Source organism: Erigeron canadensis, chromosome 1, assembly GCF_010389155.1.
Source record: "Erigeron canadensis isolate Cc75 chromosome 1, C_canadensis_v1, whole genome shotgun sequence".
Classification (NCBI taxonomy): domain Eukaryota; kingdom Viridiplantae; phylum Streptophyta; class Magnoliopsida; order Asterales; family Asteraceae; genus Erigeron; species Erigeron canadensis.
The window spans coordinates 51,914,396-51,939,232 of record NC_057761.1 but is presented as its reverse complement, the minus strand read 5'-3'; the positions used below and the strand labels follow the sequence as shown (position 1 = coordinate 51,939,232).

Below are 24,837 nucleotides of genomic sequence, written 5' to 3'. Positions count from 1 at the left end.
GACGCCAAATCAATTACCATGCTTGGAACATTCACATCTCATGGTAATTGACCCAACGTATACACAAGGGTATGCAAATATACTCACCTCCTCTGCAACAAAGAGAAAAACGCTAAACAACAAGCACAAGCAAGCTTCAACCTAAAATCATATCGTAAATTGCATAAGCTTACATTCACAACTTGACTAGTTCAACGTAGCCATTCTCAATCATTAGCCTTTTTAAAACCCAAAACCCAACCCATTTGTCATTGAGTTACTTCCAACCTTAAGATTAACATTAGGTAGTTCAATCTACCATTTTCATCCATATTTTATTAACTAGCAAGAACTCATATTTTCTCAAAACTTAAATTATCACATAACCTTATGAATTTCATAGTCAAAAGCATCATATAACTCAATGACAACTAGGTTAACTAAGGAATTGGGGAAAACTAACCATAATCCAATTTCTAGCAAAAACCCCCAAAATTGGTTCATCCATGAACCCTAATTTCAAGAGAATGATAAAACTAAATTAAGGAAATTCAATACCTCAAGATTAAATGAGCTAATTCAAGACTTAAATTGAAAATCCCCTTTTCCCTTATTCTTTGAAATTTTCGGCCACCACCACTCAAAACCCACAAACCTTAACTTTTCAATTTCTTGAATGAAGATTATTTGATGGTGATGATTATTATGGATGTTTCTTATCCTTGAATTTGAAGGAATTTAGCTTGATTTGAGAAAATGAAATGAAGTGCATGTAGAGAATGAAAAAGAAGAAGAAACTAATGGGTGGAAGAGTGATTCATCACAAGTGAGATGGCTGGCACATCAGGGGCTTGCCACGCCCTCTTCTCTTTTTGTGAGTATTTTTTACCCGCTATCCGTTAAAGTTCCAACTAAATTAACCCCATATCCAAAAATAAAATACTAGGAAATTAGTTTAATATCAAACTATGAAAAATGGTTAATTTCTTTTACCTTAAAATATTTGGGGTGTTACAAAAACAATATATTAATGTAGTTAAATAACTATTGTACATAGCAAAATTAATTAATACAATGTAAATTGACTATTATAATTGAAAACTTAGCCTTTATATTAGCATAACTTTAATAAATGGTTAACCAAAGTTAACCGACTTTCCAGGTAAGGTAACTGAAATTAATGGTTCAAAATTTTTGATTAACCGAACCGAACCAACACCCGAAAACCGGTTTAAAATTTCTAGCTAAGCGAACCGTTTACAGGCCTAACGGGGAGATTATGAAAAAGAAAAAATGGAATCCACATGTTATATTCATAAATTTTTAGCAGGATGTTTATGATAGTGTCTTGGACGATCAATCATTTTTGTTAATGATGCACTTAAGGCTTCAATTAACAAGAATGAAAAATTTATACTCTTTCATATCAAAAAGTCTTAAGATAATTGTATAATTATTTAATGCATCGACAAAAACTTCTAGGTTGTTATTTAGCAAAACTCTTTTTCAATTTATAGAAATACGAGGCCAATCAGTTTTTTCATTATTTAAAATATATTAAAAATTTAATATGGGAGTAATTTTATACTTAAACTTGTATATTGAACAGTCTCAAATTTATTTTTATTTTTACATTATTATAATCTATTTACTATTGATATTTTAACATCATTCTATATGAGTATCTATAATTCCAATATTTACCATATAAACAAGTATGGCAAAATGAGGTATGAAGGAAGTGTGATATAAACATTATTTTCTCTACTCAATGATAAAGAAGTCGTTTGTAACTTTCGATAGAAAAAAGGGAAAAAACAAGTAATTGAAAATACTTGTCAAGCAAATAAATTTTTAATAAATGTAAAAAATAACGATGGTCGAATGATTCTTAATAATATATATGTAGGCATTGGATATTGGATTTAGTTGTTTTAATACTTGTTAAAGTTTTACAAACACTAAAATACTAATAGATAGATTTGTCTTAATACAAAGTAATAATAGATTTTATTAATGGGGATCATGGGCGGAGCCTGGAATTCCGGTTGACGAGGGCCGGAAGACGAAAAATATTTTCTTAACATTTTTAGTGAAATTGGTTTGTAGTTGCAAAATGTAAATATTTTTTTTTTTTTGTGAATTTCAATTTGAAATGTTTGTATTTACTAAAATTCAAAGTATGCTACCGCTTTTATAAACAACAAATAGTTTAGGGTCTAAGTTATAAATAAATTTATTAATAAATGAAAAGAAAAGAAAAAGTCATCAGTCGTCACTCTCGTCTCTGTCTTCCACAAAAATCCTCCATCTCTATACATACAAATATACACCATCAAAACCTTTCTTCTCTGTCTTAACCTACAACTACATATAACTATATATCTAATATGTATAAATATATATTTGAAAGTATATATGTTGACTTGTGTAATCTGATGACTGAAATCCCACAACTTCCGACAAAGATCTGACTAGTTGGGGGGATCAAGCAGCCCCTAGCTCCCCTTTGTAGCTCCGCCCCTGATGGGGATAACAGATGTATTGTGGATAGTTCATATGCTATACATAACATTGAGTACAAATGGTGTACCCATCATTTACCCTTTATTAATTTATAGATATCTTAGTTTCAATACAAATACAAAGTAATAATAACTTTATTAATATAAATATATTATAATTTGAATGCGGTTAGATGTGATTAAAATAAAGAATTTTTTTACGTAGATTTTATAAGTATATATGATTAATGGACATTTATCGATTTAATAAAATAGCACGTGTTGATCAAGAAAAACTATAATTCTGTTTTAGTTTATTAGTAAATAAGTATATTTGAACGTATTAAACCAAACATATAACATAGAAACACATTGGAACACATTAAGATTTAAGCAGAAAACATATACATAAACATATTAAACATAACAAGTAATCATCTATACCACACACATAAAACAAACGCTACTATAATGATATTGTCATCTTATTACTAGACAATGCAATAATTATGTATTTTTAAAAGCTTTGTTTTCTTTAAAAACCAGACACTTATTTTATTTTCTGGTAAACTTTAATTTTTTTTTCTTTCAAAAACTTTGTTTTTTAAAAAAAAGTTCAACCGAGGCCCTAATTAAACACATCATGACACATTGATGCCTCTCTTAACCAACTAAAACTATTAACTAATCATTCAATTAGTAGTAAGCATGTCTCGATGAATCATTGCTCCTATCGTTATCAGAACAAGTTCATATTCACCAAGTTCATCACCCCAATTAACTCTAATATAAAATGGGGATAATTTATATAATGTTAACATCATTTAATTAGATGATTTTCTCCTCACAAACACCATAAAATTCATGAGGGATATTTAACATGTGTATAATTGATGTGAGTGAGAGATATTTAACATGTGTATAATTGATGTGAGTGCATCATCGAAATGTTAACATCATATAACATTTTCCCATATAAAATTTATAGTTCTGCCAGTAACCACGGCTCCATTCTTATCAACGTATCAGACATGGACCTATAGTTCTATACTCCGCCACCGATTAGCATAATCAATCATCTCTCTCGGTGTTGCCTCAAACTGTCAAACATCATATAAAAACATATATAAGCACCACCCTAACCTCACAAACACACCAAAACCACCAACACAGCCATTGTCACCACTATTATATTACTTGCACCATTCCCACTATCACAGACATTGTCCACCCTCGGCCCAACAATAGTCAATCACACCACCATTCCCACCATGAGTCCATGACCGTTACAACAATATCAAGAAGTTCACTTCGATTCAGCCAATAATGAGAGAGTATTACAATAACTAATCAAGAAAAACAAGATTCTAAGAAGCAAAACAAAGTGAAAAGTTAAGATTGTTATTAAAACACTAACTGTAATAATTTACAGTACTCAAACTACAAGACCCTTGAGGTATTTGGTTACATAAAAAGATCTGAAAAAAAAAGACCATCAAACAGGCAAGAAAACTCTTTTGCCGATTGTGTACACAAGATTTAAACACGAATACATACTAAATCAAACAAGCTTAAACCTCACAAATTACACTTCCTACTTATTTTTCACCATCTTCAACCCCTAAACCATACAACACACCAGCATACTTTTCTGTGCTCCCATTAAAATAACCTTCTTTCAGCTTCTTAAAAGCATGAGAGGTCAACAAACTATCTGATCCCGCTTGATGACAAACACCGATTCGTTGAACTTCCAATATCTCTGCAAGCTTATTCAAACCACCATGAAGATGATTACAAAACCTCATCAAATGTTTGATATCATAAACAACCGGGAAATAAATCTTGATCAGATCAAAGAACCCTGATTGAGACTTAGGCAACTCCCTACGAGTCAACAGCTTAAGCAAGTATCCGAAATCATACCCACTATGAAAAGTGACCCAACAGATATTATCATTCAAAACAACACCAGAAGACATCAAAAGCTCTCCAAACCGATTTGCATCAATACCCAATTCACTATTCTTCTTAAAATCAATCCCACACTGTCTTAACATCTCAATGGAATCATTAGCAAAGATATCTTCATTCACATTAAACTCACGGAAATTAAACTGCCAGATGCACGGCTTATCGGAGCCGCATGTTGGTAAATTCCCATTTTCATCAGAAAAAGTGAGACCCAATTGAATCAACTTCAACATATCAACATTATCCTTCAAAGTTACATAATTATAGTCATTGATATTCTTAAATTGCGCTAACGGGCGAAGAACAACACCAGGGAACTCCGTATCCATTGCAATATATGGGTAATCATCAACAATCTCTCTAATTAAAGCAAATTCTTCTTCAAGATTACCATTCCAGACCTCTCTAATTACAACAGAATCTTCTTTTGGTAATACAATAGACATATTATTAGTACAAAATATTCAATTTTTACAGATGGGGTTATCAATTTATCGCCCAGATTCAACCAGATCTGCAACAAATCAAACAAAAAAATCAAATCTTTAGTCAAACCCAGATGGCAAAACATAAAAAGATTCAACCTTTAAACAAATCCATACATAAAAACATATAAAGATTCAATTTTTAATCAAGCCCGGATGGCAAAACAAAAAAAGATTCAATTTTTAATCAGATCCGGATGGCAAAACATGAAAAGATTCAAACTTTATCAACTAATTTCAAGAATCTTGAAGAAAGATTGCACAAATCTTGAAGATCAGACGTAAGTGAACAAAAAGATGTATAAAAATGGATAAAGATGATACCTTTATGAAATCTGAAGGTTTGATTGAACAGATCTTGAAGTTGTGAATCACAATCAGATTGAAATCTTTTTCTATTTTGAAGATTTGAAATTGAAAATTTTAGGGCTTGATTTTGGTCAACGGATTTGAACATAGAGAGAGAGATGAGAAAGAGAAGATTGATTGGGGGAGTACGAAGGCTCCTTTAAATCAACTGAAGACGCAGTGTGTGAAGAGAAAATGGGAAAGTGACATTGTAAAATCTGGCCCAAAAACGTTGTCGTTTTGACGTGGTGGAGTAGTCTATAGTTTTTGGTATTTGGTACCCTAGAGTTGACCATATAAAACAATATGAAATTGTGTTTGGGAATAATATGACTTTTCAAGGTATGATTTTGTTGAATGTGTCTTTGGAATATGAAATTACAGAGTGTTCAAATGGTAGTAGTAGACTTTCAAGCATAAAATTTATTTATTTGATGTTCCTTAATTCGATTAAAGATATCGTGTCTATTTACCATATCATTTCTAGTTTTAGAGTAACGTGAGATGTGTCTTCTCTTTTCTATTTATATTTACCATATGTCCATATAAGACTATAACCAAGACGGAGTGTAATAGTTAAAGCGAACGAATATTAATGGGCACTCTTTTGTTCACTTATTTACATTGGATGTTCATAAACGAAAAAATAAATAAACATAAACAAACACAAATTTGTATTGCAATTATGAATAAGCCTCTTTCATAGTCTTTAATCAGGGGCAAGGGTGTAGTCGGTAAGTTTTATCGGCAAAAAACATCGATAAACATTGGCTATTTGGCAACCCTATAGCATGTGAATCGGCTAGTATTGGCAAGTTACATCGACAAGTTTTGACAAGTTATATCGGCTAGTTTTAGCCGATGCTAATGAACGTTGGACAAGTGCCACATGCACCATAGAAATTAATTATTAATTAGTTTCTAGCCGATATGTCGAATCGCCGATTGCACCTCACAAACTTGTTGAATTTTAGCAAGTTTTGACAAATTTTTGGAATGTCACATGGTGTGCTCTTATTGGTCAAATTATTTACCAAAACTTGCCAAATTACCGATAATAGGCACTACACCCTTACCCTTTATACGCTCTTTATATTGTCTTTACCAATTTGTATTGCAACCATTTGCAAATATAAAAGATCATATGATGTAGGTCCACGTCATATGTTATCTAGTAGTACCATATATCAGGTCAACAATCCAGATTGCCAACGTAGTACCACACGTAGATGCAAATTATCTTTACTTCCTTCTGCAAATATATAATTTCTTACACTTCTAACTTGTTTTTTCAAGTTACAAAAAACCAATTAAGAATAAACATTGTAAACAATAGTTAGTGGTTTATAAGACTAGTGATATACTGATATATGCGCCATATTATCTGATCTTTGTTTTCAAATGTCAAAATTCCTAAAAAAGTAATTGTGCAAGACAATCTATTGGAATTAGAATTTACTATGAAGGGTTTTGAATAATAGCTCCAGTACATATCAACCTCTGGACCTGGAAGCAGTCTCTCTATCTTTGGTAGGGGTAAGACTGTCTATGTATCAACCTCCCCCATACACCGTCAAAGACGGTATTGGGACCCAAAACTCATAGAAGACGGCATTGGGAGTTACTTACTTGCTAACTTTTTATTATTCAAAACCCAATTGGGTTTAAAACTTTGTAACCAACAACATTTGAAGTCAAAACAAATCAAGAAGTACAAAAATATGTCATACATGAACACAAGCTAATCATCATTGGAATCTTGAGTGATGGTCCTCTCAAACGTCTTAAACCATTGAGTGAGTTGTTCTTTATGGGATTCAGTTTCATCCTCATCGGTCCCTTTATACTCGGTCGTTTTCTGTACAAAGGTACAACCTCCATCAACAGACGGTATCACTTTCATTTCACTCAAAGTTAACTCATATTGCTCATCGTCTTCCCCTTCAATTACTGCCATATTGTAGGTGAAGTTTTCTAAATCAAGTTCTTTGATCTTGTATTTCACACTTGGCAATTTGTCATCCTCTATGTTATTGGAAAATAAAAAAGAGAAAATGTAAATGTTAGACTACGAAATAAATTGAGAAAAACGTACAGGTAAACTTTCATAGGACACCTTCGAATGTCCGAATGTTTAACAAAAAAATTAGTGTTAAGTAGAAGTATTGTTTACCAAAACTCATAAGCTTGATAGTGCCAACACCTCCATCGCCTTGAAGGTTTGTGAACGTAACACCTAAAGATGCAGGAAAGACGTGGGAGTCCAAGAAGTCGAAAAACCCAACGACAAAACCATCAAAGACCTTTGAAGCAGGGATGGAGCTAGGGATCTCAAGTTCCCAACTATTAACGTTAGCCATGTATGTTTGTTTATATGACTTCGCTTCTATGAACTACATACATATAGCAACCAAAAGAGGTTAGTTTATTGGATTAGCAGAACAAATTTGACTGGCCAAATTAAATCTGCTTTTGTTCTTGTACGCGTTCAAGTTGAAAGCCTTATGGGCATTTTATTCTTTTTAATTGATATATGCACACGGCCTATGGGTAATATCTTTTCTTAATCAAAGCTTTATGGCTAGACAATTGGGCGTAATAATAATAGAGTACATTTATGAGTCATTCACACATAGTAATGTAGTATCTTCTATTTCAAATGATTATACACCTTATCATTTTTATCATATTCCAAAATAATGATTCGTCCCTTTAAATAAAGAGGGATGTCCTGTTTCAGTTTATTCCAACCTATGTTTTCAAGTGAACTATCAAGGACACGATGATTAGTATTTATGTGTAAATTTATACACTTTTTTTTTTTTTAGAATTGAGTATTTGTTTTTGTACCTGTGTACCTTAGCACGAGTCTTATATGTATATAATTAGTAGATATATGTACTAATTATACTCAGTGATGCGCCAAATAACTTTATTAACCATCAACATAGTTTTATTTCTAACTTTAGTACATTTTAGCAAATGATACTCTAATCAAGAAATTTTCTAAGTATTTTTGTAGTTCAAGATAAATACAATTATTTAACCTGCACATTTTTAATAGTCATCCAATACCAAAAGCACACAAACGCAAACAAACAATTGAAAATCATGAACATCATTATAGTTTAAACAATTTGAATAGAATCAGAGAGTCCTTCTTTGTTGGTGATAGTCAAATGATGAAAACAATCTATTAAACCGAGCATAAATGCCTGACCCAACACTAAACTACATGTGGATACAATTATAAGCTTAATGAACATGAAAACCGAATGAACTTAATTCTCTAATCCAACATAGATTCTCTTCACCTTCAATGACCCATTTAAATCGCAAATTTCACCTTAAACTGTCTCTTTTACACTGTTTGGTCTTCCGAAGTTCCACTAAATTTGCATCGCTTAAAAAGCACTTGATTAAAGTAAAATCCGCTATCAATCTATTGTCTATTAATTACGGGAAGAGATTACCTCAAGTTTATCTAACTTAATTGATCAAGTTGGAAACATCTTGATCATTGGATTGAAATCAATAGGCAAGATTCAAAAAATAGACTTTTAATCTTGACCCTTGATTTTAATCAGATTTGGCTCACATTACTGTTAGCCAACTTAAAGGAATCCCCTCCTATTAATTACCTCCAGCCATAGAACAAATTTTTTTGTTCCATTGGAGAAGGAAAGTTCAAACTAAAAAAATCTCATGTGATTCATCACAAAACTTGAGCCCAAATGAGTGGTTTGAGTGATGTATTTGATTATTTATAACACAAACAAAAAACTACCAATAAAAATAGTTATGGAAAGTTATGTGTTCTACGGTTAATACATTCAAAATCATGCATATGGAGTTATTAATACATGACAAGATTTCAGATCCTTTGGTTTAGCAAACGACACAAAATTCATACGATTTTCAAAGTTTAATCCACAAATATTTTTCTTGATAGCTATACACTTTTGAAACAATCAAAGAGCTTTGGCTACATGTGACTACGTGTATCATAAGAATGAGAGGAGTGGTGATGGAGTGAGGGTGAGGCGACTTGCACCATGTGACATTTGGGGTAGGAAAAGTTGCTCTTCGAAAAAGATGAAAATTGGTGGACTATGAAGAGTAAGGACGACTTGTGTCACGTGACACTTTTACATCGGTCTCCCCTACCAACATCCTTATTTTTCTGTGCCAAGTCAACAAGAATCAAGCAAATGGGCGACCTTGAGGTTTGCCGAACATGACGTTCACCCTTTGGGGCCGGTGTTACCGGCGAACTCCGGGCGACAAAGGGGAGGTTCGCCCCCTTTCACACCCACTCCAAATAAGCGAGTCTTTGCCAATTAAAAAAGTACTTTCTTCTTCTTTTATGAGCTTTATGTGCAATGTATCCACACCATTTAAACTTAGCCTCCAACAAGTCGCCAATTGGGCTTTGACTTCTGAAGCAATGGACTAATTACTTCCGTGACTAACTATTTTTCACATGAACTCCAAGACCTTGATGTCTCAATTTGTTCTTAGTAGTTGGACTTCTTTTGTCATACCTTAGATTGTAAAGTACATCTATGGTTCTTGATTAGTCTTGGTCAGAGTTTTAATTTTCAAGACATAGTAAAGCTTGATCAATATGTAACTAATTGGGGTTTGCCTTCAGTTAAATTTACCCCATAGTAAAGCTTGATCACTATGGTTCTTGTAGTTCATTGGAACATTAAGATTAACAAGCAACGATTTCATACTTCTAGATCTAGTTTGGTACTAAAAATTCTAACATAGTAGGTATGAACTAACCGAAGTACATAGTTATGGTTCCACTTGAAACATTTGTATGTTATTTTCGCTGAGTATGGTTTTTTTTCCCTTATTTGAAAGATAAAAAATGCAAAAATTGGATAACTTGAGAGAGAAAAACTAAAATTAACAGTAATGAAAAATGTTTGAAAGTTTTTCTTGCCTTCACGGCTTCACATGAAACGTACGTAAAAGGACTTAGCAACAAAATATTAACGTCATTGATATCGGGGACGAAAAATTTGCGAAATTTGCCAAGTTTGTTTGTTTTGTTTTTTCTTATTTATCAGTTTCAGGATTAACACTATGTTCTTGAGTTTTTTCTAAGAAAGAAAAGAAAGGAATCTAATGGATTATAAAACAAGTTGTGTTCTTGAGTTTATTTTTAAGATAGAAAAGAAGAGAAATAATATGATTTGAGGGGGTAATCTAGTTGTTTTTGTCTAAAAAATTTTCTCTCCATATTTAGGGTTATTTGAGAGGAAGCAAACTTATCATCTAATCTTTTTTGTTCTTTTATAAATCAATCTAAAGAACATAGTGTAAATATGCAAACATTGATAATTTGAGAAAAGAAAACTGTAACTTTTTCCAAAACCAAATTTAAAGTTCTCCTGGGCACAAAGGTTTTTTAGGTCATACGAGTACTACCCTTTTGTGAGACAGAAGCAAACAGCAATCCACTAAAACAAGGCACACGTTAGTAAACCTGCACCCTCAAATTTTTAGTCGGTTTCGTCTTCCACTCGTCAAACAACCACCACCTTCCCCTTTCCAATTTCCCTCTCTCTCTCATCAAAATTCTCTCTCTTCAAAAACCCTAAAATAAAAATTCAACACAAAAATTTCATAAAACTTCGATCGCAGCAAAAGTTTTGATTTTGATAACAGATTCAAACACCCTTTTGATTCAATTATAAAACCCATCAATTAATTTGAGATTAATTCATTAATTTAAACATATACAATACATACATATATACACATATACAGATATATATTTCATTTGGGGGGTTTTGTGATCAACGCAATATTGATATAATTGTTGTGTGGGATGTCGAATTCGGGTCGTAGTCGGGTCAGGGAAGATAGATTTTATAGTCCACCGGCGATGAGAAGGTACAATCAGCAACAACAGAAGCAAGTACAACAAGAAGAGCGTAAAGTACAACCAACACCAGCACAACAGCAGCAAGAAAAACAATCAGAATCTTTGATGGATAGTAGTAGAATTAGTAGCGATTTGATTACAAATTTGGATCGGTTTATGAAACACACTACTCCAATTGTTACTGCCCAGCATCTTCCTAAGGTATTAATTCAAGATTCTGATTTTTTTCAATTAAAAAATGATTTCTCAAAGAAAATGCCAGTATTTTATATTCATTTCTTGTTGATTTATGATGTTGGGTTATTGTCAAATTGTGATGATTTTGGGGTTTGGTTGGTTTTTTTTTTTTTTATGATATAGGTAATTTCTTGTTTAAGATTCTGTACATGTAATTGTGTAGTATTGATGCTTCTTTAAGATTCTGAATAAAAATGATAATATCTTGGTGATTTATGACATTGATAGTTGGTTGAATTTGAAAATTTTGGGTTTAGTTGATGTTTGATGATAAAGATGATTACATGTGAAATGCTTTTGATGAGAAACTCAAGTTTCTTATCCATTTTTTGGTGATTTACGATATGGGTAATTGCCAAAATGTGATACTTTAGATTAGTTATTGATGATAAAGTTTATTGCTTGTGCACCATTTTGTTAAAAACCAAGATTTATTATTGGTAGAACTTGTGGCTTTCTCTTGTCCGATTTGATTATCTTTGACGTGGATAATTCACAGAATGTGTTTTTATTCTCGACTATTCGACTTCTTTATATTCTTGTTATTGAAGTTTCAGTATCTGGGTAAGTGATAAAAAGCATGGATTTTGTTGATGCGAAGTTATTGATGAATTTTTTGATGTGAATGGTTTGCTTTTGTTAATCATTTAATTTAATCCTAGTGGACTGGACTCTTACTTGTTTTGTACTGTATTGACTAGATTAAGGGAGAATGCCAAATTTTGTAGCAATAATTGATCAGTTTGGTTCAATTATTTATTCTTAATGATTTTGCATGTGATATGTGTCTTAGAACTAATGGAATGTTTAGCATCAACTATTTAATTTGATTTATGGTTCAACTGTTCAAGAAATAATAGTTTTGTTTTATATAGGATTTAGTACCCTTTAAGGTCCCTAATGTCCATTAGTAGCATCTTCTTGCTTTTGTTTAGACTGGGGTGCCTTGAATTTTGATAATGTCATAACACATACTTGTTTGATTGGTGGTTAGCTTGCTAAATATGTTGATATTATACCTGGTTATAACTTATAACATTGGAAGCCCATGTTGGAACATTTGATGTGGAGTAGTCAGAATATGATTAACTATGATATTAGTAGATGGTAGTTATAGGTTGTGTTTTGTGAAGTTGTATCAATCAGGTTTTTGAATGTTTTAAAATAATTAATAGATATAATGGCAGATAGTTAATATAGTACTGGAAAACCTTGCAGAGATAATTGAAATGACTTTAAGGATCTCTTTATTAGGTTAATAAAGGACAGTAAAGTATTTGTATCTAACCTCTCTTAATAAGAAGCATAACATATTTATACATTTGTTGGCCACATATCACTGGGACTCTTAAGACATAAGTAAACACTGTTATTGCTATGGGCGACAAGTTATTCTGACGTTCAAGATATATGATTATGTAATAGTTCTGTAGTCCACCTTTCCATGTTTTCTTGCATTTGTTGATTTGTGGTATTTGAGAAATGCAGACTAGCATGAAGGGTTGGAGGAGTAAAGAAAACGATCGGCACTCATACTTCATACTTGGTGATCTTTGGGAATCATTAAAGGAATGGAGTGCATATGGAGCCGGAGTTCCTCTTGTGTTGAATGAAAGTGACTCGGTTGTGCAGTACTATGTGCCATATTTGTCTGCCATTCAACTATATGTAGATCCATCAGCACCCGTAACAACCTTAAGGTCAGCTTCTTTTCTAATGTTTGTTTACGAATTGTGTATTTATATTTATATATTAAATCTTGGTTTCTCTGGTATTTGCTAATGATAATTATAGATTGCAAGTGTGCAAACTACAAATTGATGTCTTTTGTATTGTTGTTGATGCTTCTTTAGAAATGATAACCTTTACCATTGTATGTACATTTATGACCATAAAGTTATCTCCCTGTGTGGCTCTGTTATCTTGTTTTAAAATTTTAATTGTACATCTGAACATCTGATTTCAAATTGACTGCCTATAAGAAATGGGATATATTAGAATCAGATGCCAAAAAAAGGTATGTACTTTGTTTACTCCAATCAAGTTTCTCCTCTTTAAACAAAAAGTAAGAGATACTTGAGGCGGGAAACTATATACCACAGATCAAATTCAACTTGCATGAGTTCTGATACATCTTGACTCATGATTTAACCACAAGTAATAACCTACTCCAAGTTTTTAGCCGAGTCGCCTCGTGACTTGTACAAATCTAACAACTATGAGTATAGTCACTTAAGCTGATGTTTTATGGTTGTGTCATTGAAATATATCACATCTGCACTTGCATTCATGGAAATTTCTCCATAATGTCCATGTCTTTAAAAATCTATTAATTACAAAGGTATTTTACATAATTCTCCAGTGGTTTTTGACGATTTTTTTTTAACTTTCTGAACAGAAGGCGTGGTGAAGAAAGTGATTCTGACTCATCCAGAGCCACCAGTAGTGATGGCAGCTACGAGGCGCAGGTTAAAAAAAACAGTGTTGGCTCTTTATCTCAGGGCTTAAATAAGCTTGTACTTAGAGGTGGCCCTTTTGTGGGAGACAACACTGATGAAAGCGAGATTAGAAACCCTCCCGGGCTTCTAATATTTGAGTACTTTGAACGTGCTTTACCGTATCATCGGGCACCTTTAGCTGACATGGTAAGTCATTGGGTACATTTTTCTGTTTGGGCAACTTCTTAGTTATTTGAGGCTGACTTATCTGTTTAGTCATGCTGTCATAATGACTGTTTTATAGTGGTTTGGGGCAATAAGATTTCTGGTTATATCGTTATGTTGAACAGCAGTTAGAGGGTTGAACTAACGATTTGGATTATGGCTATCTGACTATTGTGACTTGAGGTCGCAATAATTAGTTAGCAAGGTATGGGTAACATTGTATGCCTTGAATGATCTTAATAGTTAGGGGTCAAATGACCAGCTTTATACCAGCTGCAACGAAACTGATTATCCAAGGATAAAATGAAGTTAGCTATTTACCTCTTCTATATATGTAGTTTGGAGATTTGTATTTTATTTGATAAAAGTGCCAACATCATTTTTGCTGAATGTTTATTGGATCGTGTAATTATTAGTTTTGTTGGTTGGTCTGGATTTTTTCGAAAACTCACATATAAATGATGAAAAAACCCTCTATATTATACCACCCTTTTTTACAGCTGTTTATCTGATATGTAATATCACTTCAATCACTATCAAGAATCAACACATATCCACACACCCCCTTACTATTAAATAAGCATGTATTTAGTAATACTCTTTCAAGTGTTCAAAGTTTGGGAAAGACTCATTTGGTGACTGTCATCTCCATATGTCATTGAGACTTAACTAAGCTCATTATCTTTTACATATATCATTGACTGTCATCTCCATATGATTTATACGATATCTGGTTAACAAACTTTGAAGTGTGGATTTACTATATGTCTATATGTTTATAATTAAGTTACATTATTTTTTTCTTGGGTAACTTGCGTTGTATATCTGTATATATATATATACATACTTATTTGTGGATTGACATATTTAAAGATGGTTGTTGGTACGAAGTTGATTACACAACATTCCTATTTTGTAATATTAAATAATTTCCTCTGGTGTGTGCATATAGTCTAGAAACTTGGTCCAATTGAATCTGTTTTCCATAGTTATCTTTACACTAATGTCGTAAACTAGTTTCAGATCACCTAATTCGTGTCTTATCATATAAGGGTATCAACTGCTCTCGTTATTTATTGATATTTAGGATTTTAGGATATATTATACACCCATGGTATATCAATCTTTTATCTTAGTATGATTCATGGATTGTCATTGATCACAACAGATATCTGATCTTGCGTCAAAGTTTCCAGAATTGAGAACATACCGTAGCTGTGATCTGACACAATCAAGTTGGGTTTCAGTTGCTTGGTAAGTTTGTTTATTTCATAATTTAGGTTTTTGTTTTTCAAACATATAAATAGTTTTTGACCCAATTTTATGTAATCACATTTGCAGGTATCCCATATACAGAATTCCTGTTGGTCCGTCGCTGCAGAATCTTGATGCCAGCTTCTTGACTTTTCATTCTCTGTCAACACCGTTAAGAGGTATCCCTCTTTTTTCCTCATATTTGTAGTTGGCATTTATAACCATTTAGTGTAATGAATGCCTGAATGGTTCGTTTTGGTTATCTTTTATGTCAATGGGTCACATTGAAAAATATAGCTAAACGAGGAACATGACAAACAACTGGCTTAATCTGTGTTTAGTATGATCAACCTCTTAAATCATGATATTTAATTTTAAAGTACATTATTACTGTAGTAATATAGGCTTTGTAATCACCTTGGGGTGATAGCTTTTTCATGTAGGGTGTTGGTTGGTGGATCTAGATCACATTTTTGCAATATCTTTCTCACATGGTCGGTTTAATGATCTCAGTTGTGTGTATGACAGGTATGGATGGGGATAAGTCGCATCGTCATGGGTCAACTGTAATCGAGGTTAATGATGTCGGAATGCCATGTCGGCTATCGTTACCGATATTTGGACTAGCTGTTTACAAGTTCAAGAGTTCTGACTGGACTGAAAGTGGCATTCATGGTACTGAAAAAGTAAACTCTCTAGTGCAGTCAACTGAAAATTGGCTGCGGAGTTTGAATGTATATCATCCAGATTTCATGTTTTTCAAAAACCATGATTTCTGGAGGTAAAAGAAAGAAAGTAGGCGGTAAAAGGGATAGGTAAACTGACAATCTTTCCTCCTTTTTTTTCATTTTCTTTTTGGTTCAAAATCACACAGATTTGAGTAGGAAGGAGTCCATTTGGGGCTTTTTATATGATGGATGGATTATAAGGGGATTTTTGAATGATGAAACTTTGTTGATATGCTGTTGTAGTTACTGTACAAACTTATGCTATTAGCATGTGTAAACTAATGTTTAATGCTCTCAAAATTGAGAACTACTTACTAGAAATAGCTGTCTTGTTGGGATTTTATTGTTTTCCCCAGAATGCTGTGAGGTTTTACTGGTTAACATCATGTTTTTAAAGCGCCCTTTCATTAGTAATAATGTAGAATAATTATGTATGAAAATGAGAAACCTGATTTGCTTGAATTGGAACCCACACCTGATGCCATACCCAAACTAAAAATATGAAACGAGGTTTTACAACCGCAATTTTTTTTTGCGTCTCGCTGTTTACATCCGCAAGAACAACCCCTTCAATCACCAACCAAGAGTCGGTGCTGGAGACGTTTGACTTCAAAATTTGAAAAACTTTATGTTCAAGCCCAAATCGTCCTCCGAGGGATATGCACATCTAAAAGATCTTTCATACTGTACCCAATCCCAAAATTTGTTCTATGCATATGCCCAGCAATGAGAAAAAGGCACGTTTTTCATCCAAGACACTTTGGGGTAAAATCTTATTTAACATTTTAATATATGATGAAGTTGAACCTAAGGGTAACTGGAAGAGTATGTGGCTTTCCTAGTACTTTGACTTGTCGATATGTACCCGTGAGATGAGAGGGTCAGTATTCTTATAGCATGAGACTAGTAAAAAGATAAATGGTAATTACCATGAAGTATTTTTGAACTATATATATGTGTTAACGAAAAACATATGGACTCGGTCACTTATGACTTGAATTTGGAACGCAGCCATATGGAAACTTAGGCCTTTCCCCTACCAGGGGTGAGTACGGTTCGGTTTGGTTCGGTTTTTTATTAAAACCGAAACCGAACCGTTATAATTCGGTTTTTGAAAACTAAAGTCATTGGGTTTTGGTTTTTTCGGTTTAGGTCTATTTTGGTTCGGTTTTAGTTGGTTTTTAACCACTTGTGGTTTGGGTCAAATTGAACTTCAAAAGTTTATAAGTTTATACCCTATAATTATACCTTAATTAATTTCAACAAGTTTTCAAAACAATATTAGTAACAATAACACTACAACAATGACAACAAATACATAAAAGTAAGTTGTACAAACTTCAAACAAATTAATATATATAATATTTATATCTTTTACGCGTTGTTTAATTATACAATTATTAAAACAAAATAATTTTATTGTGTATTTTCACTTAAAAATGATATTATTATATACACCTAAAAATGCAAATATAATAACTTATTTATCAAAAATTAAAAATAAAATGATATAAATATAAAATATGATAAAAATGTATATTTTTGGTTCGGTTCGGTTTTTATGGTTCGGTTTTTTATTAAAAAGTAGAAACCAAAACCGAACCACAACTTTTGGTTCGATTTTTGGTTTTTTCGGTTTCAATTTTTATGGTTTTTGGTTCGGTTGGCCTACCCCCAAAAAGTTATCGTGTGGTAGTGTGATGTATTTTAGATTTATTTATTTCATATAGGTAAATTTTGATCCATCCAACGTAAATCTTTTGGCATTTGTTTGTGCGGGTATTAGTGATGATCATACCACCACAAAAAGTGAGGTGCTACATCACTAACTTAGTGTCACATCAACACAACAACATATCATATTTGTAGAAATCCAAAACTGAATCGCTTAACACTCAAAACGATACGCACATTTCCCAAGACCCAATAAAAAAAATGAAATTAAAATGAACCACCTTGTTCACCCCACCAAAACCCAAGGTGAACGGACGCACCACCCTTGTTCAACCCATCACTACATTCGCTAACCTAATGGTTAAACACCACTGCATGAAGTGGCTGACCTTCCACTTTGTCTACATCGCACCCATTACTAATGATCTAAATAAACATTTTGGTCGATTCTGACAAAACTTACTTGAATCATTCAAGTAAACAACCATATTCATAACAACTGACCATATGCAATCAAGAGACCTAACGGATGTACGGGTGTTCAACAATTCAATTTGCGTTTTCTCCGATTTGACAATTCAAAAGATCAAACAAAATGAAATCAGATTAATTATGACCTGACCAAACCAAAACAAATACAAATATAATCAAATAATTTCGGTTTGATGTCCAAATAAACCGAACCAAACCATATTTATATCTTGTAGACTTTTTGTCGGCAAAACTTCTAAAATCTATAGCAAATTCAATGAGAATCATTTACCACCAAAAAATTTATTGGACGGAAAAAATACAGTATAATATAAACTGGAATGTTTATTCAATATTGCAAGTTTTTATTCCTCTTTATAAACTCTCTGATACTGGATTCACTTTTCGACTCGAAAATCAACAATTTGCAAAATTAAACCATATAACAAATTGTAAAATTGATTTGGTTCAAACCAACCCATAATATTAAAGAATCAAATCAATTTCAAACGTTGACTTCAATTTGTTTTAATTTGTGACTTTTCGATTTGAATCCATATATCTATATCTATTCTAAAAAAAAGGTATATTGATAAAAACCGTTTGATCTCATGTATCGAATTGGTACCCATATATCTATATCTATTCTTTATTATATTATAAAACAAATAACATTTTCAACAATTCATTAAAACCACATTACTGCTACACTACTCGCCTCCACCACCCGTCACGCTACCACCGCCGCTGGCATTACATCGCCTCCACCGCCACCACCTCTACCGCTGCACGCAACCACCACTCATTGCCGCCACCGTCTTATCGCGTGGGTACAATACTGAATAATTGAACACCTCTAACAAGTAGTGTCACGGTTACACAGCTCGGGTAGCATCAATTTAAAGTTTAGGTCTTAGGATAGATGTGAACTTATTATACACATGTCAACAAAGTGAAATCTAATGCGGTAATTGCCCGAATAGCATCAAATTAATTTCAGTTTCGAGTCTAATAATGCAATACAACTTTTGCAGATAGAGAGTGAACCTCCAAAGCTGAGTGAAACCAAAACATTATGTGTGATCTCATCATACCAGATTATTGATGCAAACTTGAGACCAATGAAGATCATGGTTTTAAACTTTAAGCGATCTATTCAGTCCATCAGGATGGAACCTAGAGATAGCTGACACCGGAATAAGGTGGAAACCACAAACACATACCAAGCAAATTACACACCCATCTTTATAGGATTAATCTTATACATTTATATTTTATATGCAGATTCATACTGTAATACATTAAGGGATATTCGTTCCTTTAGTTTACATATATATATATATATATATATATATCTAGTAACGCAAACTCATCACATGGTACCTCTCTTCTCTTCTCGATATTTTACTTAGATAGTAGATATTGTCATGTTAGGTGGCTTATAAATCATCATTCAGAAAAGTTGACATCAACAACCCTTGAACAAACTCACTTTGCCGAGCCTTCTCCTCCTGATCTTCACCAGAAAGTGTAGCACCCTGCTGTTTTTCACTCCTGGACATTCAACACGCAGGATAAGAACAATCTAGATTCTACAAGTGACCTTAGTAGAATACTAGAATCAAGATAATTGTATCGATGCAGAGAGTTCATATTCATTAAATGCAACTACATAATCATATGGACTAGCATTACGAACATCATCGATTTGTAATGATGCCATTTGACCTTTACTACTTTACCTCGAAACTTTGTATGAAATGCCAATGCAAAATTGCAAATAGTACAACAGATGTGCTAAAATAACAAGCCAAGCATTTGGCAAATACTAGAAGGCTAACAAATTGGCATTTCTTGTAAACTTGAACATATAAGAAGGTAATTTATGGTCAGAAGATTAGCAACAAGATATGTCATCTTTTAGTGCAAGTAATGAACAGTTCAGGAGACTAGCTGGATAAACAAAATGCAAAATTGGTTATATGAATAACTCTATTCCAATTACAAAATTAAGGTTACACAGCAACTACCAGTAATAGATCCTCGGTTGTTAGCAAGGATAAAGATATGGAATTGAGAAGGTATTTCGACTTACATTTTAGAACATTTATTAGCTCTTATTGGTAAGATAAAGAAACATTGTTTCAATTATATCCCTATTTAGGGTCAACAATATCAGTTTTATATCTTCAGTTCAGCTTCATATGGGCTGCAACAAAACCGATTATCTAAGGGAAAATTAAAGTTACCTATTTAGCATTTACACAAGCTTCTGACCTAGCTTACGAAGACTTCTACTCCCATTTCAAAAAATTGTTTCTTGATTAAATCCTCCAAAGATCAAATTTATCATACGCTCAACTATCTTATTATCTCCTTATTATAGCTTCATGAATCAATGGATCATCCAACCAATGATTATCTTATTCTGGTAATTCAATAACATGTAATCACATTCAAAGCACACATCCAAACTCCTCCTAGAATACTGTTAATGACCACTATAAAGTTTCTACTACAAGAATTGCCATAGTTTTTACCTTGCCAAAAGATCTTTACTTGAGCCTTCAACTGTTAATAATGTTGCGGTGGGGGAATCAGTCTGATCTTGCGATGTATCAACAACATCATTGTACATAAAGGAAAATAACAATGGGTCAGGCTCTGTGTTCGTGGATGATGGGATTGAGAATGAAGAGCCTCCAAGGAGAGACTGCAGATTTCCGTCTCGTAACTCTTTCTTTAAATAAGAAAAGGTAGAGTTAGATCCACCTCTACGTAATCTCCTCTTACGTTGAATGTGAAATATCTAGTCAAGGAATAGCAAGAGTCGGGAATGGACATTATAGCATCCACTGGAGCCACAAAATGAACAGCGGCCGAGAACACAAACGTAAAACAGACAAAAGAACTTGAATAGATTCCAACGTTACTCAAGCTTTGTAAATGTAGCTGCAAAGTACAAATGTTATACGCGATTATTACAGAAAAAGGATATCTTTAGAAGACTTCCATGCTGCATAGTGATATGGCTGACCAAACCAGTTCCCACCCTTTTTGCACATATTGGACATACCTGTACTTCCCCCATATCAGCATATGATAACACAGGTTTGTTAATGATATATAACTACTAAGTGGTAAAAGATTACCCCATTCTTTGCTTGAACAGGATGCTCTTCATCAATATGACAACAAAGACCAACAATATCAAAATCCTCTGCACAAAATGGGCACAGGTATTCAGCCCTCTGCTCATCACCATCACTTTCTTCCACGAAATGAAACGCGTCTGTCCGGAAACACAAACGTAAGACCCGACAGTAACTTCACCACCATCAAAAAACTCCATAAAGCAGCTAACTTTTTTAATTAGTTTATCAAGATATATCATATCACAAATGCAAATCTGAGTGCAAATGCTGAAATGTTATATCTATCTATACTTCTATACTTATATTATAAAGCAAATAGGGTTTTCGTTTAAATTTTAAGTTTCAACGATTAAATTTCAACAATTCATCAAACCACGTTACATCAATAACCTAAACTACTCACGGCCACTACCACCACCAATCGCTGCCGCCACCAAGCGGGTACCATTCTAGTATATTATAACTTGTTCAAGAATGACTCAAAATCCATTCAGTTTCAAGTTCCAAACTTTCTTATGCTTCTAAAGATTGCATACTTGAAATTCAGTTTTATAATCATGCTATAAAGCACAATAAAAAAGATCCAAACTTTCTAACACAACATATCTAGAAATTAAATATTACAAAACACCCACCTACTAATATAGTGTCCCAAATGTAAATTTGGGTGCAGAAATGAGATATATTATTTATAGAAATTGTTCAAATTTTAGTCAAAATCTATTCAGTTTCAAGTCCCAAACTTTCTTATACTTCTGAAGACTGTTACACTAAAAATTCCATTTTTTTACTTTATCCAAAAGGATTTGATAAAATGATCGTAACATTCCCATAAAGCACAATAATTTATATATATAAAAAAAAGATCCATTTTTCGAAAAAACCTAAAAAGTAATTAAATTGAAAAAAGTAAAGATAAAAAACAGTGAACCCGCAAATCGATCAACAAATTTAAAAAATTTATAAAGAAAACCCACAAACCTGATCGAGATTGATAACGTTTTGAAGTGGATAAACGAGTCCATGAATTTGGGTCCATTTTGATCGAAAAAATAAATGTCCAAAATGGAAACAATTCTTGATTTTTGTTAGGTGAATTTAATTTAATCAGGAGTCTAGTTACTTGTGTATAGATACAGATTTTTGTATGTGTGTCTGTATGTATAGGTGTGATTTCGAAGGAAGGAAGGAAGTGATGGAAATTTGTAGACAGAGCAAAGGAACTCTCCACCGAACTTTGTGTTTGCTTAATGGGGTGTGTCTTATTCTTTTACATGTTTTACTACTACTACTACCATTTTGTTTTTCCTCTTACAACAACTGGACCTGCGTGTAGCGGTGGTGACAGGTGATCGAGTTGATGGTTGTGGGGTGGTGATGTAATGACAGTGGCGGTGTCGGTGATGAGTTAATCAACCTAACAGGCTCTGTCCTTAGCCGTACGCTCGGAATTAAAATTCGTCGAAAATATATTGAATGACCACTCTAATGAAAAAACATGAAATTTTAAGAACACACCCATATAATTTTATTATAATTGTTTTTGAGATAAAGATTTTGAATGAATTAAAAAAATAAAAATGATTTAGGGAGGAGAGAGAAAAAAAATGATTTGTTGAGATTTGAGGAGGGGAAAAGAGTAGTATAGTTATTTTAAATAAATATATAATAGATAGGAGGAACATTTTAAAAAATTACTTAAAATCAATATTGAAAGTTTAAGTTTAAGTTTGAAAATCTAAAGGAAATCTACTTTATAATATAAATAAATTAGAAGATGTCGTTTACGATTATTCATCCATACGTATCTTTCAAGATCGTAAAAAATCATATCCCTCTTATTACGGTTAGCCGAGTCCTAAATTCTAATGTATGCGGTCTAACTACAATTTTAAAACGAAATTTGACTCAAATGTACACGTCTAAACACAATATTCGGGTGAACATTATGGACCATTATCTTGAATTATTTTAGTAAGGTTTAAATGTTAGACCTTTCATAACAATATCAAGGATGGATAGGAATGCGATTCGTATTACTATTATATCAAACTGGTTGCTGTTGTCACCAAACTCGAGCCACAAATATAAACTAAAATTGGCGGAAACGATGGCACACTTTAGTATGATACCATAATCAGTTCGATAATAACTAATATTTATAAAAAAAACTCCAGTCAACAAATATAATATTTGTTATTATAATACAAAGACAAAAGGTTGTTAGGAAAACATTAGCTATTATTAAAGTTGACCTCAATATTTTGGTTTCAAGAAAATTACCAAACAGCTCTCGTAGCTCAGTTGGTTAGAGCACCCGTTTAGTAAGCGGGAGGTCTTGAGTTCGACTCTCAACGAGAGCAAAGTTGAAATGCCTATTTCATTTCTTTTTTTAGGCTCCTTTTGTTTTTCTTAAATTACTTGATCAAACTTCTTCAAAATATAAATTTTGAGTGGCTATCATGCAGTATTCATTAGCCATTCCGACTTCGTATACACGTCAAAATCTAAAATAGATGGTCGTTACTAATCTAATCTCATAACTCGAATAATTATATATTTAGAAAACTGATTCAAGATAATGACAACAAATGTTGCACATACTTTTGTTACAATCATCCATTGCATTGGAATATGTTGACTTCCAGCTATAGAATTTGGGTATTTCCTTCGATTTTAACTTACTCGAAGTTTTAAAAAGTAATTTTAAAATGGTGTAACGATGTATACACCAATTAACATTTTTCCCTTTCAGTATCAAGAACATGTAACTACACTAAAATAGTTCAAGATATGTTTTTTAACGATTTTTAGAGAAGACTTCGAGAGGCAGTTCACATTACATATATGTAATTAATTTGGTGCATTTTATTAACCATCTTCCGTAGAAATAAGCTAATGTATTTGGCAAGTGTCTCCTTAAGTCCAAAAATGTACTGGGAGGCTAATTTGACTCAATATCAATCGATTATACCTTGTAAAATTCGATCCCACCGTACCTTCTAGTCATGTTACTCATAATCGCATATCATTTGTGATTTATCGCGAAACAATTTCCTAGTTCATCAATACTTTAATCTACATAGCTTTGAGAGGGTCATATATCTATATGCTCTCTTAAAAGCACTTTTTTCCCCCAAGTACCTATACACACATCAAACACCCACCATATCTCCTCTCTTTCATCACACACAAAAAACACACACTAACCACAAAAACCGATCCCCCATTCCAATCTCTATGTAATATCCCATAATTTAATACTTAGATAATAATAAGTGAATAACTTATATGAACCTTAAAAGTGAGTTAATAAACATTAAATTAAAATTAACCATAATTGTGGTGATGTATACAATGCAGAAGGGAAAAAAAAATAAAATTAAGTAAATAAAAAGATAAAAACTACACATCTAATTTCCAAATTTACTTAAGGTTCATATATCTTCTATTAGGATATATT

General features: G+C 32.7%; 4 protein-coding genes and 1 non-coding gene across 6 annotated transcripts; 2 read left to right on the top strand and 3 right to left on the bottom strand.

The window, feature by feature from the left end:
• Window positions 1–3,865: 3,865 nt before the first annotated feature.
• Window positions 3,866–5,440, bottom strand: LOC122605569 (probable CCR4-associated factor 1 homolog 10). Its single transcript, XM_043778528.1, has 2 exons — window positions 5,267–5,440; window positions 3,866–4,971 (listed from the first exon to the last, which is right to left on the bottom strand). The coding sequence occupies exon 2, from the start codon at window positions 4,901–4,903 to the stop codon at window positions 4,082–4,084; it is 822 nt and encodes a 273-aa protein (XP_043634463.1). The 5' UTR covers window positions 4,904–4,971; window positions 5,267–5,440; the 3' UTR covers window positions 3,866–4,081.
• A 1,464-nt stretch (window positions 5,441–6,904) lies between these two features.
• Window positions 6,905–7,806, bottom strand: LOC122585886 (probable intracellular pathogenesis-related protein T1). Its single transcript, XM_043758001.1, has 2 exons — window positions 7,464–7,806; window positions 6,905–7,315 (listed from the first exon to the last, which is right to left on the bottom strand). The coding sequence occupies exons 1-2, from the start codon at window positions 7,648–7,650 to the stop codon at window positions 7,032–7,034; spliced, it is 471 nt and encodes a 156-aa protein (XP_043613936.1). The 5' UTR covers window positions 7,651–7,806; the 3' UTR covers window positions 6,905–7,031.
• Window positions 7,807–10,781: 2,975 nt separating this feature from the next.
• On the top strand, window positions 10,782–16,395 carry LOC122578465. 2 transcript variants are annotated; one of them, XM_043750447.1, is made up of 6 exons: window positions 10,782–11,393; window positions 12,918–13,129; window positions 13,831–14,074; window positions 15,261–15,346; window positions 15,434–15,525; window positions 15,875–16,395. In XM_043750447.1, exons 1-6 carry the CDS (start codon window positions 11,136–11,138, stop codon window positions 16,129–16,131), a joined length of 1,149 nt encoding a protein of 382 aa, XP_043606382.1. In that variant the 5' UTR covers window positions 10,782–11,135; the 3' UTR covers window positions 16,132–16,395. The 2 variants fall into 2 exon arrangements, with proteins under 2 accessions (XP_043606382.1, XP_043606375.1); XM_043750440.1 differs by having other exon boundaries at window positions 10,794–11,393; window positions 13,828–14,074.
• A 3,044-nt stretch (window positions 16,396–19,439) lies between these two features.
• On the bottom strand, window positions 19,440–22,635 carry LOC122580900 (protein DEHYDRATION-INDUCED 19 homolog 4-like). The gene is made up of 5 exons (XM_043753049.1): window positions 22,356–22,635; window positions 21,372–21,511; window positions 21,218–21,295; window positions 20,760–21,019; window positions 19,440–19,773 (listed from the first exon to the last, which is right to left on the bottom strand). Exons 1-5 carry the CDS (start codon window positions 22,411–22,413, stop codon window positions 19,659–19,661), a joined length of 651 nt encoding a protein of 216 aa, XP_043608984.1. The 5' UTR covers window positions 22,414–22,635; the 3' UTR covers window positions 19,440–19,658.
• Window positions 22,636–23,663: 1,028 nt separating this feature from the next.
• TRNAT-AGU lies at window positions 23,664–23,737 on the top strand. Its single transcript has one exon. It is a non-coding gene; the product is annotated as a tRNA-Thr (tRNA).
• The last annotated feature ends 1,100 nt before the right edge of the window (window positions 23,738–24,837 follow it).

Coding starts and splice junctions, on each gene's coding strand:
- LOC122605569 (XM_043778528.1), bottom strand. CDS start 4,903: ATGTCTATTGTATTACCAAAAGAAGATTCTGTTGTAATTAGAGAGGTC.
- LOC122585886 (XM_043758001.1), bottom strand. CDS start 7,650: ATGGCTAACGTTAATAGTTGGGAACTTGAGATCCCTAGCTCCATCCCT. Junction 7,316..7,463: donor TATCAAGCTTATGAGTTTTG/GTAAACAATACT, acceptor CCAATAACATAG/AGGATGACAAATTGCCAAGT.
- LOC122578465 (XM_043750440.1), top strand. CDS start 11,136: ATGTCGAATTCGGGTCGTAGTCGGGTCAGGGAAGATAGATTTTATAGT. Junction 15,347..15,433: donor AGTTGGGTTTCAGTTGCTTG/GTAAGTTTGTTT, acceptor TCACATTTGCAG/GTATCCCATATACAGAATTC. Junction 15,526..15,874: donor TCTGTCAACACCGTTAAGAG/GTATCCCTCTTT, acceptor TGTGTATGACAG/GTATGGATGGGGATAAGTCG.
- LOC122580900 (XM_043753049.1), bottom strand. CDS start 22,413: ATGGACCCAAATTCATGGACTCGTTTATCCACTTCAAAACGTTATCAA. Junction 21,020..21,217: donor AGCATGGAAGTCTTCTAAAG/ATATCCTTTTTC, acceptor TAGATATTTCAC/ATTCAACGTAAGAGGAGATT. Junction 19,774..20,759: donor AGTAAAGATCTTTTGGCAAG/GTAAAAACTATG, acceptor TTGAATGTCCAG/GAGTGAAAAACAGCAGGGTG.